General features: G+C 34.7%; 1 protein-coding gene across 2 annotated transcripts in view; it reads right to left on the bottom strand.

Moving 5' to 3' along the window:
* The window catches only part of Nup205 (nucleoporin 205), a 65,239-nt gene that overhangs the window by 28,996 nt on the left and 17,791 nt on the right, over positions 1-18,452 (bottom strand). The window contains exons 9-22 of one of the 2 annotated variants that reach the window (XM_047562475.1): positions 16,451-16,567; positions 16,130-16,267; positions 14,045-14,195; positions 12,789-12,994; positions 11,955-12,137; positions 10,771-10,821; positions 9,742-9,951; positions 7,049-7,148; positions 6,426-6,563; positions 5,913-6,102; positions 5,115-5,235; positions 3,782-3,863; positions 2,796-2,960; positions 2,368-2,492 (exon numbers count right to left, since the gene is read on the bottom strand). In XM_047562475.1, coding sequence (XP_047418431.1) covers positions 2,368-2,492; positions 2,796-2,960; positions 3,782-3,863; positions 5,115-5,235; positions 5,913-6,102; positions 6,426-6,563; positions 7,049-7,148; positions 9,742-9,951; positions 10,771-10,821; positions 11,955-12,137; positions 12,789-12,994; positions 14,045-14,195; positions 16,130-16,267; positions 16,451-16,567 — 1,977 coding nt within the window. The remainder of the gene's footprint in view (positions 1-2,367; positions 2,493-2,795; positions 2,961-3,781; positions 3,864-5,114; positions 5,236-5,912; positions 6,103-6,425; positions 6,564-7,048; positions 7,149-9,741; positions 9,952-10,770; positions 10,822-11,954; positions 12,138-12,788; positions 12,995-14,044; positions 14,196-16,129; positions 16,268-16,450; positions 16,568-18,452) is intronic. The other variant, XM_047562476.1, reaches the window with a different exon arrangement.

The following is an 18,452-nucleotide window of genomic DNA, read 5'->3' on the forward strand; positions in this document are numbered from 1 at the left end:
GGAGTTTACGGCCAACCCAGGCAACACTGCAAGGCTCCATCTCTTAAAAAAATAAATAAGTAAATAAAATAAGGAAATAATAATGCAGGTGTCATCTTATAGCTCATAAACCAACAAAAATTCTAACTGTAAAATGCAAATTGTGGTATTTGGCAAAGCAGCAAAGAAAAATTTCATTCATGTGTGGTTCATTTAACCAACATTTATTAAAAAAAACATTTATTAAATGTAACAGACTCTTTAGTCCTATCTATTATTGGCACCATTATTACAACTGTTATACTTACAAGTTAAAACCTAAAATTATAAACTATACCTTCTGATCCTACATAATTGATACTCAATTATTTATAGACTCCACATTTGCAAATATGCTTACATGCTAAAATTTATTTGTAACCCCCAAATTAATACTCAAAGTACTTCCAGCAGAGTACTGAAAAATCTCAACCAGCATACACTCAAACAAAGGAGTACTCTCTCTGCCTTCATATTCTAATTTCTTGCATTGCAAACAAGTCTTTTTGTGGTCTATCTAGTGCCACATTTTTCTCATTTTTATGCTTTTGACTGGTGATTTTGCTGTTTAAAACAGTCCAAGCCTGGTTTTGAAATGCCATTCAGTGTTCCTAAGCCCAAGAAAGCTACGGTGAAAAATATGTGTAAAGATAAACTTCACACAGGCATTTTGGGAGGAAAACCGTGTGTAAGACAAAACTGACATAGATGAAAGTTCCATTGCTATTTGCCCAGAGTTCAATGTTAAGGAATCAACAATATATACTACATAAGTGTTTTTTAAACAGAAATACACATAAAACAAGATTATGGATTCATCAGTTGAGGAGAATGCTAGGATCCATGGTTTGCAGGAATCTAGTCCTCTATTTTTCTTAGGGGTTATTGCTCAGGATCCCCCCCTTCGGTGTTCACAATGACTCCTTAAAATGTAACTACTATGAATAATGAGAACTAACTGCAAATCCATATCTGGAAATATATTCTTTGGGGGGGGGAGATATATTCTTAAGTAAAATATGAAACAAGCCAAAGTAACTGAAGATATTCATGAGAGCAGAGTAAAAATTGGTAAATAACCCAAATGAAATTTACACTACAGCAATCCTGAAAGTATAGATGGAGAGGGAGTAAAAGAACACGTGTCCTGAATACAACTAAATAAACAATAAGTATACTCAAGGAAAGGCAAGGTATAAAGCAAACAGTTTTGCTACAGTTGTATGCTTGTTTTTTGATATTCTATAAGTAGAACCTTAAGCTAATACTGAACTTCTCAAAACAAAATTAAGAAAATACAATAAGATGCTCAAGGATGTGAGAGAAATAATAATTTGGCAGAACAGCCTGCTCTCTAACACAGTACAGCAGTTGGAGCTAAAGAGCAAGGCATGTGCTCTCCCATTCATCAGACGCTTCTCTCCCTCCACGCCCCTCCTTTTCTGACTTAAACCTGGCTTCATTCACTTATTTTACCTGCCCGTGGCCTAGATGATTAAGCTCATCAATTGCTTCTACCTATATATCAAGTTCTACAACACTGCACTCAAGTGTACAGCAAATTTGCTTTGCCTTTAAGGAAGAATTAAATTTGATTCACAGAAACACCTACCTGCAGTAGAGTGCAGTGAAAGTACGTTTGTACAGGCAGAAAACAGAAATAGTGAAAAATTACCAATAGAAATGTAGAATAATAGAAAATGCCAATGAGAGGTTAATGGTGCATTTCTTTAAAAATGTGAATTATGGTACTAGATGAGTCACATAAAGTCTAGTTCTTAAAATAATTACAAAATAAATAAAAGAAATAAACACAAAAGTTCTCATAATTTAACCTTCACATTAATCTGACTTTCTACCACCTTACACAGCTCCAGGCTTCACGACATGGCTGTTAACAGGCATTTCCACTTACACTCCCATTTCAGTCTCACAACGGCCCTTTCAACAGAGTGAAAAGCTCAGACTCACAGAAGTTGTGTGGCATGCCCATGTGACACAAGACTGTTCTCAAGCAGAGATGGAAACCACAGGTCTTACCCAAATTCACTGTTCTCACCACCAAAAAGAGCTACTTAGAATATGACACTATTGGAGTTTCTACGCTACCTGGTCAAAAATCCATTCAAAAAATCCTAATTTCCCTCATTTTCAAGTGATTAGGATCTTCAGATCTACAGAATTTTTGGAGTCAATACTTTATGGATTTTATCCATAAAAGAAAGACTGGTCAAACTACTACATGATCTCATTTCAACTCACTCTTACTGTTATATTCCCCTCTTTGAGTACACTCAAACATCAAGCAAACTTCTTCTACTCAGTGCTATCAAGCAGTCTTCAGAATACCTGGTAACACAGCTCAGCCAGTTGAGGAGATTCTCGCACTGCCACTGGACCCGTTCTCCCATCCGTTCCTTTCTCCAAGATGTTTAGGATGGCATGTAGGCACGTCCGAGGGCAACCTAACACTCCTACGTGAAACCAAAAGAACCTTCAACTTTTCTTGTAGAATTGCTACATTAGAAATCTTAGATTGTCTTTATAACAAATTCTGTAAACATATGTACTGCTATAAACACTCTTAACTAATGCCCATTCTCTAAAGCTCCATTTACCCAGTCTTACTCTAAGTCCTAAAGACTGACCCATCATATTATCTTTCACATCATCTACTTTTCTCAATGAATTACCATATGAGCACAAAGTTCAATAAAAGACCACTCAGATACACAAGTACAGCAACAAATAAATGCCTATGTGCCTTATGGTTATACCTGGATCCTGCAGGTTTGTGGTACTGACAGGTTTCTTCAGTTCAAAGCCCAACAAGTAGAGAGCAAGATTGGGTGGATTGCGTTCCAGAGATGTGATGAGAAGATTCAAGATGTGAATTCTTGTTTCATGACGGATTACAGCTAATTTCTTTTCAATTTCTGATCCTTAATGTGGAAATCACAAACAATATTAAGAAACAATAGACAGTTAACAAATATCAAATTTAAAAATGCAACACAAGCCAGGCATGGTGGTGGACATGCCTGTAATGCCAGCAACTCAGGAGGTTGAGGTAGGAGGATCCCAAGTTGAAGGACAGACTGAGCAATTTAAAAGAGAGACCCTATCTCAAAATTTAAAAAAATAAAAAGAACTGGGGATGTTGCTCAGTAGTAGAGGACATAACACAAGTTTCCCTAATCTCCATGTTCATTTTAATTGACACAATTAGCCATTAAAATGGTCTAATTTATTTAAGAATCCTAGCGCATAGTGTAATTCGAATGACTCAGGAGGTTGAGGGAGGAGGATCATTGAGTTCAAAGCCAGCCTCAGCAACTTAGTAAAGCCCTAAGCAACCTAGGGAGGCCATAAACAACTTAGCAAGACCCTGTGTCAAAATAAAACATAAAAAAAGCCTTATACATTTATTATAGCAAATCCTCAATTTGTCTTACATCACCACTAGACAGTTAAGAGTTTCAGATTTTATTCTTTATGTTAAGAATATAAAAGTAAAAAATTGCAAGGCATGGTGGCACACGCCTGTAATCCCAGTGGCTTGGAAGGCTGGAGCAGGAGGATTATGAGTTCAAAGCCAGCCTCAGCAATTTAGCGAGGTCCTATGCAACTTTGTGAGACCCTATCTCTATACAAAATATTAAAAAGGGCTCCGGATGTTGCTCAGTGATTAAGTACCCCTGGCTTCAATCACTGGTACCGAAAAAAGCAAAATAAGAAATAAGCATGTTAATCTGAGGCATACCCTCTTCTAGACGGACAAATTCTTCTGCATCTTCACTATCCAAGCACTCCACAAATCCAGCCATCAGTTTCTGGCTTACACTCTAAGGTCATATAGACAAAAATAATAATAATAAATTAATAAAAGGTTTCTAAATATTAGAGAAACTATGATAAACATGGTTTACCTAAAAATATCTGTCTGGAAAAACAAAAACAAAAACAAAAACAGGCAAATCTATTCCAAGCAAAGGATTTAGGTTTTAGATTTTAGTTATATTTAGAAAACTCAATTCCTTAAATTGTTTTATATTAGTGTTATGAAAATAAGCTAATAAAACTCAAGTTATTGATTCTAAAACTTTCACTTGCCTAATTTTCCTTCCCAAAGAATTAAATTATTATCTTTAAAAAAAATAACATTAAGTTGCTGTTTCATGATGTCTTCATTATATACTCAGTATTCTGAGATCTTAACCAAAATATAAAATTAAGATTCTCCTCTTCTTTCTAGAAATGCATTGCTTATCTTATATGTCTTGGCTGATTTCTCTTTAGAAATCTAGAAGGAAGATAAAATGTCAGCAAATCAAAAATCTTCAGTATCCCCTGATTATCTCATAGTTTCAAGAACTCACAGATCAGACATATAAACAGTGGTTCTCAACCTGGGTGGTACCACCATTCCACAGGGCATTTCAACTTGTCATAACTAGAGGTTACTCTTAACATTGAGTGGCAGGGGAACCAGTGATGTTAAAGGTCTAGCAATGTGAGAGACAATTATTCACAAGATGAAGATCTGTCCTACCCAAGGTGAAAGTGCTAGAAGAGCTCCTGTTTTGAAACACTGTGAAGGATACAACCCTTTAGATAAAACAGTGATTTCTGAAGTAGTAGAGATACAATAAGATAAATGTTCACAAAGAAAGTAAAAGGTGTCCCGAATAATAGCTGCTCAGTGAATAGAAACACAACTACTGTGAATAAAAACACTCTACAGTGTAACAGCACATAAAGTGACACAGATGGGCTCACCAGACAGCCACAGAAGTAGACAGCTCACAACAGTGAAACACATTCAGCACTGCAGAGGCTCATGGGGAACAGAAGCAACTAACAGGATGACTGAAAACAAACAGAAGTTGCATCTACAATCCCTGTCATTTTAAATGTGCTTAGAGTAGAGCCATTTTGTAAGATACAGGGCACATCCTATATGTAGTATATGTAGTATACCTGTGAAGAGTCCAACCAAGTACCTAATCTTGGAGAATTTTTTCACAAACAAGAATATGGTTCCTCCATAGATACTGTGACTTCTGTCAGAATGCACCAGAAACAGCATCAATTACCTGGTCATGTGTGAAATCTCCAACCAATTTTATTTGAATATTGGAGTTGCAAGAGATACAGCAGAGGATCTTAGCACTTTCGAAAGCCAGTTCTGGATTAGTATTCCCATGATACAGGTATCTTTAGAACAAGAAAACATTGAGGAACAATCTGATCAAACTTGGTTTCTCATTATTCTCAATAAAGAAAAATTTAGAACCAGGGGTTCCCCGAGTCATATAGCATTTTAGGATAAATCAGAAAAAGATGTCCCCTTCTAGTTAGAAACAGCCTGTTTTATGCTGAATTGTGTCCTTCCAAAATTCACATGTTGAAGTTCTAATAGGATCTTTGCATATGTAACAAATCAAGTAAAGATGAAGTCACTGAAGGGAGCTTTGTAAGACTGGTGGTCTCATAAAAACTGGGGATTTGGACACAAACAGGCACAAGGTTATCATCATGTGAAACTGGTAATGCTTCTATAAGCCACGGAACACAAAACCATCAGAAAGCTAGGATATATGTATGGAGAAAGATGTTTACTTCCTATCTAGCCCTATTATCCAAACTCCCAGTTACCCCGCAGAAAACAAATAATAATGTGTATTTCAAACTCAAATATTTTTAGGATACAGAATTATCCTGAGAGGAGAAATTGTGAGATTCGAAGTTACTAAAATCAAAAGAGCTAGAAAAAGCAAGATTAAAAGGCCAATAATAAGGGATGCATTAGAGATCCAACAAAATTTAGAAATCAAAGCTAGAGTGTCCATCTGATTCATATCATCATTTCTCTACCTATAAATATAACTTACCTTGCAATGTTTACTACATTGTCTGCCTTCTTAGTTCTGGGATTAATTCCCTGCAACAGCTGTTCTAAAGGAGAGACTATGAGAGCCAGCTGACTCTCTCTTAGAAGATCCATGAAGAGATTTTCCTTTTGCAGAGTAAGGTTGAGAAGTGCAAGGCAATGCTGTACTGCTCTCTCCAGGTGTTTCTTCCCTGAAACCCAGAAATGGAAGTTAGAGCCAGGTGCAGTAGTACACACCTGTTATCTCAGTGATTCAGGAGGTCAAGGTAGGAGGATCACAATTTCAAAGCCAGCAGACCCAGCAAATTAGCAAGGCCCTAATAAGCAATTCAGAGGATCCTATCTCCAAATAAAAATTCAAAAAAAAAAAAAAAAAAAAAAAAGAAAGGATGTGGTGGGGATATAGCTCAGTGGTAAAACACCCTGTGTTCAATCCTCAGGACTGGGGAGAAAGTACTCTCTTTTACAGAAGAAGAAAACTGTTTTCAAAATGTAACAACTTTCAGGTACCTACCAGGAAAGGGAGCATAGGTATCAAGCTGCTTAACTCCTTCTTCCAGTAAACTCAGAGCAAGCTCCAACATTGGTGACTCATTCAGAAGATGATACATCAGACTAAAGCCAGGTGGCTTATATGCTATAATTTCTTCTCCTAGACAGAACACAACACAGTCCCAAAGATGGTGAATTTGTTTTCATCACATCCTTGCTTTCTATGAAATCATGAGATTTATAAATTCAATGGGATCTAAACAAATGAAGGTAAATTTTGATTTAGAGACAGTAACACAAACTATATAATGGTAGTATAGAGGAATAATTCCCAAAAGGGAATTCCTATAAGGGAATAATTTACTCACATAGCAGCTAGTCGCCGATTATAGGTTAACTCATTAAAGAATCTAAAATGTAATGCTCTTCATTTTTCATTTGAATTTTACTGTATTTTTCTCTTGAACAAAACAACTGAGATGATTAAAACAATGAAACAAAAGATTAGGTTCTAATTAACTTATAAATAACTTCTAATTTAGTTTATAAATATAAATTTGAACTTGTATATAATATATACATAAGTTATAAGTTATAATTAGCTTTTTAAATAGTTGACACCTTGTTTGAAAAGTGACAAATTACCTTGTAGCTCCACAAACTGGTCCACAAAATCTTCAAGCTGAGGCTCATAATCTCTGAGCAGTTTATAAAACACCTCTAAAACAACCTCGGCAACTTCCCACTACAGAAAGAAACAAGCATTTTAATAACAGTCAAATAATCCAAGGTAGTAGCCTTGCCAGGCTTTGCATTCCTAACATTTTTCTCTGAAAAATGAGTGAAGTCCCTTGTTTATTTTATTAATTTATGCTAAGCAACATAGAAATCCCATGTTGCTTTATTTTGCTGAAGGATAATGGATTTGCTCATTTTACAGTAAAACATTTTTTAAAACATTTCTATAGAAGAGGTTAGCCCTTGTTAACAAATTTAAAGCATTTAGCACCTAGTCACATTTAATTTATAATTAAACAGCAGATCTCTCCTACAGCCAAACATTTCACTTTCTTTAAAAAGCATGGAAAGGCTCTAAGAAATCATCTCATCTAATCATTGTTATTTATAGATGAAGCTCAAAGTGGTGTTTGATCCCCCAAGACCAAATAGCTTGACAGCAAACATGCCGGAAGTCAAGTCGTGGTCTCCTCAGAATATGGTTCTATCCCATGTCTACAGCCAAAGACAGTAAAGATACAATCACTGGTAGACTTGCCCCAAATGACCCCATTATCAACTTTGTTAAAACTGAATTTGAAAGTTCTGTACAAATAAGGAAAAATGCTTACATAAAGGATGAATACATATAGCAATATATATGGTAAAATTAAAACTTCACTTTAAAAATCTATGGTACAGAATTTTGGTAAAACTAAGATTGGTTTTGTAGACAGGATGGTTGTTAAAATTATTCTCTTAAAATCATTCTTTCCAATATACTTAATTTTATCAAGGCTGAATTTTGGAATGGGACCACAGGATAATCATTTATTTTTATTTAATTTTTTGGTATTTTCCAAAATTTTCAAAATTTATTCAAATAAAAAGATGTATTGTCACATGATAGATTTTAGAATTGATACCTATAGAAACTGCCTCTAACATGCTATATTATTTGTCTCAATCCAAACCACTGTTTCTGTGAGAAGTTATTTCCTAAAATAGTTACGTAAGTTAAGCTCAAGAAGATTTTCAAGTAAAATAAATTCTAAGAATTAAGGGAAATTTTTTTTCAGGTAAATATGTGGGGTGGAACAGAAATCAATGACAGGCAGGGAAAGCAGCACCACTTGAAAAGTAGCTACAAATGGTTGAAGAGAGTAACATCTGGAAAGAACATGGCTGACCAGAACTCCAAACACTTAAGTCATACTGACCTTTTTAAGAAAAGGCAAACAGGACATTTAAAACAAGTGCAAAAAAAGTGTCAGAACATTTTGTGGAAGATACTGCAATGATTAGCACCCCATTATTCATCTAAAATAACTTTATTAATGAGGCATGGCTGCTGTTATCATTTTCATCAGATTAGGAAATTCATGTTAACAAGATAGTTCTAGAGCTTACATAAAATGTATTCCCTCTTAAACGTGTATTTTTACTACAAGGGACACAAAAATCATTAAGCAATTGACAAAAAAGAAATTTGGGTATTTGTGATTATTATCAGAAATAAGGTTTTTCCACTGAGGGCAATGAATAAGCAAACTATGCTACATACAAATAATGAATGTTATACAGTAACTAAAAAGACTATTTTCAAAGAATCCTTAATAACATGAAGCTAAGTGGTAAATAAGGAACATCAAAGGGATCTAATTATCTCAAGTGTTATTTAAATATATACGCATAGAAAAAAGATTAGAAGTAAGAATCCTTTTAGCAACAGGGTTATGGGTAATAAAATTTCTTCTTGAATTTTCCTAATTGCCTCAAATAGCAGGAACTAAGTTATTTTTATAATCATTAATATACTCCCCAAAACCCCATCATGTTCAAAAACAACAAACTATAAAAATGAAGCAGAAATGTTCCTACAAGATAGAACCAAGGGTATTCTATGAAGTAATAAACAGTACTATAGACTAATGTGAATTACATCAGAACCTGGAAGGATCTCTTACATAGTTTAGTGGTTATGAGCTTGGATCTGGAATCAGAGTCCTACGTTCAAATCCTGGTCCTGGACCTTAGGCAAGTTTCTTAACCTTGCTAAGCCTCCATCTGTAAAATGGGAATATTAATAGTACCTGCCTCAAGGCAATACTGGAATTACATAAAATGATATATAAGCTCAGTGGTGCCTTGCAAGCAGAGCCAATATGCGCATAAATGTCAGTGCTCCCTCAGCCTTCAACCAAGGCAGACACGGCTCATGGGTCAAGATACTCCTTTTCCCACTCTGCAACCCACAAGCACTAACAGATACAACGTGGTGAGCAAGTTTAAACTTCCTTCAATCCCTGACCTATAGGGAAGTGTGTTTTCAACAAAGGCGTAACATTTGTGGTTCAATTTTAGTAAAAATTTGTTCAATTTAGACTACAAGACTATAAACTCATATCAGTGACTGATCACTAAATGTCAGTGCTTTGATGTTAATGCCCAAACTTATTTCTAATGCACGCAAATTAATCCAACCAAAACATTTCAGAATTAAAACAATGAATTTTACTAATTTTCAAAAGCTTAAATGAATTTATAGCCTCTTTCACCCTGGATAAAGAAAATGAAACAGTAAATGAATAAGGAGAAATAAACTTTTCTCTGAACTTAACCTTTTCAGCTGCTCTCCGGTAAGCTCTTGTACGGAATCGGAGAAACACAGAATCTCTAAGAAACTGCAAATAAGGGTCAAAGCCAGGGGGCCGAAGACCAGCGCCCAAATTAGAAGGAAATGAGCTCTCCACCAAGGTACTAATAAGTTGGCAAAAGGCCCGAGTCAATGGGTATTCTTCACACCGGGATTCTATTTCATTGAGTTCAACCTTTAAAGAAAAAAAATAAAGAAAATCTGGCAATACAAAACTAACAGCTATATAGTGCACAGCATTTTACAGAAATTAATTCATAGTACTATATCGCAACAAAAGATAAGTAACAGATATTACTACTTTTTCACTGAGAGGAAAAACACAAAATATTATATCAATACAGATGGGTCAACTGAAAGAATTTCAAATTCCCACATATCATCCCAATCTTGAATTAAAAATAGAAATCTTGCAGGGCGCAGTGGCATACACCTGTAATCCCAGAGGCTCAGGAGGCTGAGACAGGAGGATCATGAGTTCAAAGTCAGCCTCAGCAAAAGTGAGATGCTAAAGCAACTCAGTGAGACCCTGTCTCTAAATAAAGTACAAAATAGGGCTGGGGATGTGGTTCACTGGTCGAGTGCCCCTGAGTTCAATCCTCAGTACACGCCCCCAAAAAAACCCAAAAAATAACAACAAAAAACTAGAAATCTTAAAATGTTTCTTTAAAAAGAGGGAAAATAGAAACTTAAAGAATTAATTCTTGCTTCAGGTTAACTCAAGTAACCTAATTAAACTGAATTCGAACCAAGAATTTTCAGTTTGGATAGCTACCATGTAACATCCTTTTCCAACACTGAAACATTACATATTTTGGTTCCTTTCATTGAGAATTTTATCTCCATTTCAACACTGCTCAGAAAACCCTTCAAATGTAAAAACACTAGATTTGAAAATCACAGAAATTTAAAAGGTTAAGAAAAATTTTTCACAGTTCTTTTATCATTACAAGTATGAATGAATATAGCATTTAAACTAAAAGGAAAACTTTACCTCAATACCAATAGCTTGCCTCTGACTCGGAACCCTGACAGTCTGCAGTATCTTAAAATAAGAAGTAGATGTTAGATGTACTCCTCATTCATCAATGAGCAGGAGTGGCTATGCAATATAATATCACATACCTCACCCACCACACCCACACATCTCACACTGTCCATCAGAAATGACAAGGGAGGAGTCTCTCTTGGGACTTTCACTAGCAATTCTGGGTCAAAAGTGGCCCCGTCTCTGAACACACAGTCCCACTAATTATTGTTTTTCTTTTTTTTTACAAAGTATCATTCACATCTTCAGGAAGCCTATGTTAGAGCTACTCTAGAATACTTTACTACTTTAAAATGCTGCTTCTGTAAATAATGAGTTAGAATTACAGGCTACTTTATATTGTATTGCTTCTAAGACAACACATATTCCAACTAACCATTTTCTTAGGGATATTCCTATAAAGGATACCCTTATTTTCCTTTTTCACATTATACATAGAGAATATACTTGACAAAAATATTCCAATATAGCTTGCATTTTGAGAAGGAAAAATTAATAATTCATTGACCCCCAAACATTATATAACCCATATATTTCCCCTCCCATGGCAGTTTAAGTACATTTCCTAAGAAGTCAAAAATTCCTGCTATATTCTCATTTATGCCCAAAATTTATGTTCCTGGCAATAAGTCTTCATGACCAGCAGTAAAAAGTCCTCTGGTTACTGTTAAAATTTCTATACAAACTTAGCAGTTTGTGCTGTCATTTAGTAGGAAAACAATCTCCACAGATATTTCACTCTTCTGATGTAGGGCAGTATGAATACAGGAAAGAAAAAACAGACATTTCCCACAAGAGTACATATGACTTATGAAGGCTTACAGTATTAGCCTGGTTTTGAAGACAGAGCTGAATTCCATCTACCTCTTAATATCTTTACAGACATTAAAAAACAAGGTCTTCAAAAATGTATTTGAAAAACCAGTCTCTGGTAACTTAATGAATTTGCCAAGTAATCCAAGAGAAAAACCCAGGCCTCTTAGTTTCTGATGCTATATGTGGCCCCCAAACCATAATTTCTCATTGAGAAGTCCATGGTATACTGTTAGTCCAAACATGATGCTCTTGCTTGTATGCTGTTATTGAGCTCACTTTCCAAACAATACAAATAAGGGAGTTCATAACGCTACCTGAGTGTATTCCAATGACTGCCAGAGGGAAGCAGCAATTTCAGGAGACTTTCCAAAAGCTGAAAGGGTCTTCAGTAGTTCAGCTTTGAGAACAGGGGAAATACTACACTGCAGAAGTCCCAGAATCACCACAACAGGGGTCCACTGAGGATGTTCGCAGAGAGCCAAACGAGCATTTTCACTCTGAGAAATGAACACCAAAAAAAAAAGAGAGAAAGACTTCTCAATTTTATTTTATTTTAGACACTGAGTTTTATTGTTGTCCAGGCTGATCTCTAACTCTTAGACTCAAGTGAAAGATACTATTCCTTTTCTCCAGAGAAAACATTAGCCTGAGCAACTGAACTTGCTCTAGTGAACATTATAAATCACTAAATGAGATTTCAAAGTTGGAAAATAATGTTATGAAAATAATGTCTTTCATAAAGATTGATTTGTAGCTGGTAAAATGCTTTGGAATAGGGAGAGAAAATAATTCCATAAATAACCTTTCTTTTTAATTAAAGCTATTCTCTATGTATGCACACACATCATCACCACACTTATGCTAGAAAACCTTCTAGAAGGATGCACACTTAACAATGATTCTTACATGCCACTCTAGCTACTTTATTTCAGGTTCAGGCTATTATTTTCATACCAAGATTATTCCAGTGAGTAAGACTACCATAATTTATACCCTCTGCAGGACAAGAAAACAAAGTGCTTAAAGGCAAAAGACTATATATCATGCTAAATTTATCATTCACATTAAGCATTAAAAGAAAATGTCTGACCCCTTAAAATATCACTGTGTTGGAATATAAATAAACATGCTGTGGACAGGTTACCTACCCAAGTAATGATGGTAGACGTGAGCTGCAAAAAAGCAATCAACCCATCTTGCTCCTTCTGGGTGATGCCACGTGAAGGAAGGTGACGGTACTGGACACTATCTGCACTTGGAAGATCCTTCCGGAGATGTTCATGGTAAAGCATTAAGGAGTGAAAGAAATGCTCCCAGGAAACAGGACTACCACCTGCTCCCTGAATATTTTCAACTGTAAAGAAAGGCAGTACAGAATTTTTTTCAAAAATCTCTATTCATTTGCTTAGAAATGGAAACAAAGTTAATTTAAAACAATAAACTTTGCCTTTGTCATAACACAAAGGCAAACTTTGTCCGAAGCAAGTAGTGTGTTATCTTGCCTAGGTAAATATTATGTTGAAAAAGGGTTATAATCCCTCTATGAACTAGAACTCTGGATTAATTTTTCCTAAGGGCTAAGGATGGGGTGATGCCCATGTAAATACTAATTATTTTGTATGTCAGTTACCTGCTTAAAATCCAGGAGAGTTCTCTGTGTTGTCATGCAGCTACACAGGGCTGCTTTTCCCCACAAAATAATCCACAAATGTTGAGCTTGAATTCCCAAAGAAAGGTAACTACACTCTAGATTTGTAAATTTATGCTATTCTATTACACACCAAGCACTAGGGGCAAGACTACAGCAAATAAAATAGGCAGGCCTGACAAAGTAGTCAAAACACTGGCTTTGGAACCAGGCAGATCTTAGTTCTGATCTTGACTGACCAATGACCTTGGGTAAATTATCTAACATCTCTAAACCTCAGCTTCTTCACATGTAAAAATGAGAATAATATCTGCCTGAAGAACCAGATGTCTAATATCTTTTTTCTCTTTTGCACTGTTTCTGGTTTAACCAGACCTAGTTTGAAAATGAAGTAAGGAAACTGGGAGAGGGTCAAGAGAAAACTTTAGAAAAATAAGTATTTATGAAAATAAAGAAATAAAACAGATGTGGCAAGGGTATATATATTTTTCTTTGTACACCAGATGTGTTCTTGAAATTTTACACTTATTCTGATCTGTTATACTGAACTGTATCTGTAAAAAGGAATGACAAATTCCCAAATCTGTGAGACCATAATCAAGGTGTCACCAAGTGTGCCTCTTGCCCTCTGTTATCATAAGAACAATTTATACCCTTGGTGGATCCCAGCAAACACAACAACCTTCTTTACTAAGCAGTAGGGTACCAAACTCAAGAGTGTAACAACAAACTTAAACAACATCTAGATTTCCTTACCATGACTACTACCATTGACTTTGAGGAGGCTAAAACAGTAGTGTGCACACTGAGGCCCATTGGCCAAGCCCTGGAGCATTTTCAAATAGGGAATATATATAGTCGGAGGCAAGAGGTCACCCATTTGCCTAACAAACTTTGACAAGACAACCTGAAATACAGAAAAGAAAATACTTTAAATAAAGTGTATCTTAACTATAAGACAACATGGACTAGGCTAATACAGACTACATATGAACTAAAACCAATTAAGTATTCTGATTTAAACCTTGTAAAAGACAAAATTAATTGGTATTCTATTTATGAAAATTGTTTTCTAAACTCGTCATTAGCAGTTTAATGCAATTACAGAATATTTTTGTGAACATAAAGTGCATTTTCCCCCAAACATCTCAATGTTACAACATGAGAACTGTACATATTTTCTCATTTTTTGCAGAACTGAATATTGAACTGCCAGGCACAATGGCACATGCCTATAATCCCAGCAGCTTGGGAGACTCAGGCAAGAGGATCACAAATTCAAAGCCAGCCTCAGCAACTTAGCAAGACCCTGTCTCTTAAAAATACATATATATAAAAAAGGGCTGGGGATGTGGCTCAGTGGTTAAGCACCCCTGGTTTCAATTACCAGTACCAAAAAACAATGACAACAACTGAATATTGAGCCCAAGGACACTCTAACATTGAGCTACATGTCCAGCTCTTTTTTTTAAAAATTATTTTTTTTTATTTTGAGACAGGGTCTTCCTAAGTTTCCCAGGCTGGAGTCAAATTTACTCTCCTCCCAGTTCAGCCTACAGAGTTGCTGTAATTGTAGGCATGTTCTAAGAAAACTGTGTGACTATACACATTTTTAAATATGTAAAACAGCTGAAGAAATTTACTAATCCAAAATTAACCAGCAAATTCAAAGGTATACTTAGAACTCAAAAGTTCCTAAATCCCAACTAAATTAGTATGAAAACCAAGTAACCTGTTATTATTTTGATAGTTGCCACCAAAACCATGTTCCTATACTCCTGTTGTATTAAAGCTCTTTCTTAGTTTTCCCTTTTAAATTGCTTCTTTTTTAAACCTATAACTAAAAATATTAATTCAGACTCATTAGTTGGAACTCACAACTGAAAATGCTACAGATGTCTGAGAATTATTGTTAAATGTGTCAGGTGTAACAAGGTTTTATGATGACATAGGAAAATATCCTTATTTTGAAGACAGATCCTACTTACTGTAGCTACTGAGGCGTGAAATGTGATATTGACTATATAAATTCCTTTCAAAAATCCCAGCAAAATAAAAGTGGTAGGAATAATGGTAGTAGATGAAGCAAACATGGCAAAATGTGAACTTAAAAGGTGAAATTAAGATATTGGATATTCATTATAATTATTCTGTCTTCCAAATGTTTCAGATTTTTAATAGAAAATTTTTTTAATTTTTAAAAAGGTTTTATTACATCCTTCTCTGAAACATTTTTTTAGAATGGGGGAAAAACTGAAACAATACAAGAAATACAGTAAAATAGAAGAGCATCTGATCACAGACTTCAGAGAAAAAAAAAAATAGCATGAAAGCTTCTACAACAAATATCCCAAAGATATGAATACTGACATGGCAGTCCATTTTATTTACTTCTGTACCTCACACTTTAGACAATATAGGATGGAAAATGAACTCTTGCCTGCATTATCAATAGTCATCGAAGGCATGTTCTCATCAATTAAAACTTCTAAGCCTTGTTCCTTAATATCTGTACCTCTCCTACTCCTAAAACTTGATTAAAATCATGTATATTCATTACTGTTGCACCTTTGGAAGACAGACTAAAATACTAATAAAACTCAAATAAGTGATAAATGATGAGACTTTCCCTTTTGCCTCTAAGCAACCTGCAAAATGATTAGAACTTGAATTTAATGGTTTTAAATTTCCACAAATAAGGGAAAAGTGTAAATTTCTAATAGTTAAGACTAGAGGTCTTTTGTTTTAAACAGCGTCAACATCAGGAAGTAATATTTTTCATGTTTTCAAAACTCCCCATTACCACACCAGAATATAAAAGTAAAAAGCCTAAAGACTCACCTGGCGTTGTGGGGGTCGCTGATGAGCCACCCCCAGATAAGAGCCCATGATGGTGGGAGTCTGCAGAGGCTCTGAGGGACACCAATATTCTAGGGCGAGCTCCAAATGAAAAGGGTTTTTTTTATATAGTTCACCAATCTGCAACGAGTAAGCAAAAACTGTGAGAAATGCTTATAAGTAAAAAATTGCTTTAAATAAAAATGTACACTAGTACTGAATTTCCTTGCGAATTTAAAGTACTATAGTTAAAATTTTCTAAAGTTAAGAAAAAAAATATTGAAAGGACAAAGAGATGACAGACTATTCAATATAGTGTCTTACCAAGAGCATTAAGTGTTCTAGATCCCTTCTGAGAGAAATGGGGGGTTCATTACCCATCTGCATACTCATGTGAATTATTCGAGCATCTTCATCTGCCCGGTTCCTCAGCTGTTTTACCTATTAAAATTATTAGACAAATTAATATAAACTTCTTATTTATGGCTTAATAATAATGAAATCAGAACATTAGAAAACTATCTTAAAGTGATTACATAACAGAAAACCATTAAGTACCTATTCCACTTCAGTGACATGAAGAAGTATGCAAGGAAATTTATCGCAACATTACTACCTATAATTTCTAGTATCTTAAATCTTCAAAGAAATTTTGACTACTTAGAAGGTGAGTGTAACCACAGTATTTCCCAATGGGGCCACTAGTGACATTTCAGGTAGGACACTTCTTCACTGGGGTGAATCATCCTGAACATTACAAGAAACTTACCATCTCTGGAACTATACTAACCACCAATAACAACACTATGGCAACTGTAACAAGCAAATGCAGCCTTGCTCATTTCCCAACATGCTGTGAAGATTATTAGAGCCCTGCTTGAGAACCACTGTCTTACATTTGTGTAAACTAAAGGTCAACAGAAAGAACAAATTACTTTTTTTAATAAGCAATTTTTTAAAAATATTTTTCTTTAGTTTTCAATGGATCTTTTATTTTATTTATATGTGGTGTTAAAATTGAACCCAGGACCTCACACATTGCCAGGCAAGTGCTCTACCACAGCCACAACTCCAGTCCCCACAAATTACTTCTTAACAACAACAAAAACAAAATAGCTTGACAAATCCACAATTGCATAGAGCTGGACATTTCAATACTATTCTTTCAAAGCTCAATAAAACAAATACAGAGAAAATCAGTAAGGATATGAAAGATTTGACAGCATCAAGCAACTTAACCTAATTAATGTTCATGGACCATTCCATAGAACAATAGAATATATATTCCTTTCAGGTGTACATAGAGTATTAATCAAGATAGGCTATATTTTGAGAGATAAAACAAACATCAACATAACTAAAATCTTATGATGTTCTCCTACCACAACAGAACTAAACTAGAAACTAATGAGAGAGAAATAACTGGGAATTCCTCCAAACATCTGGAAATTAAAAAACATACTTCTATATAAATATTAGGGAACATTAGGAAATACATTGAAATTAAAACAAAAAATAAAATGCAATCTGTTAAAATTTGTGTGGCACAGCTAAAGCAGTTATTAAAGGTAAATTTGTAGTATTAAAAAAGTTTATATTAGGGAGAAAAAGTTTCAAATCAATAATCTAAGATTCCACCTTAAAAAACTAAAAAGGAAAAGGGCAAATTAAACCCAAAGCAAAAGAAAGAAAATGCTGAAAAGCAGAAATAAGGAACACTGAAATGAAATATAATACAACAACAAATGACACCAAAAACTGATTCATTAGAAAGACCAGTAAGATTAATAACCCTCTAGACAGGTTAATTAAGAAGAGTGGGAAAAGACATAAATTATCAATATCAGGAATTAAAGGAAATATCACTACAGATCCTATAGAAACAAAAAGTACAACACAATACATTAGGATTCACTTTATGCCAATCAACTTGATTATTTGAATGAAATAAGACATATTTATTGATACCTACAAACTGCCAAAGCTCTTGCAAGAAAAAATACATAATCCAAGTAGTTTTGTATATATATTTTATTTATTAAATAAATTCCAATATTCCAGTATCATGTAAATTCAGTATTTACCTTATCCAAACCATTTATGATTCTACTATTCAAATTCCTCTCATCTTTCCATAATCATACTCATCTGGGTTACTAATTAGGAAAACATTTTAAGTCTTAACCCTTCTAAGGATTCTACATATGTTAAATAAAGGATTGGCAAGGTCCCATTAAAGTTCTGTGATGCTTACCTATCAAGACTTCAATGTTGCTGACATTTAAAGTAACTGTTAGGTACACTCTGACTATTCTATTCCCTAAGT

Source organism: Sciurus carolinensis, chromosome 8, assembly GCF_902686445.1.
Source record: "Sciurus carolinensis chromosome 8, mSciCar1.2, whole genome shotgun sequence".
Classification (NCBI taxonomy): Eukaryota; Metazoa; Chordata; class Mammalia; order Rodentia; family Sciuridae; genus Sciurus; species Sciurus carolinensis.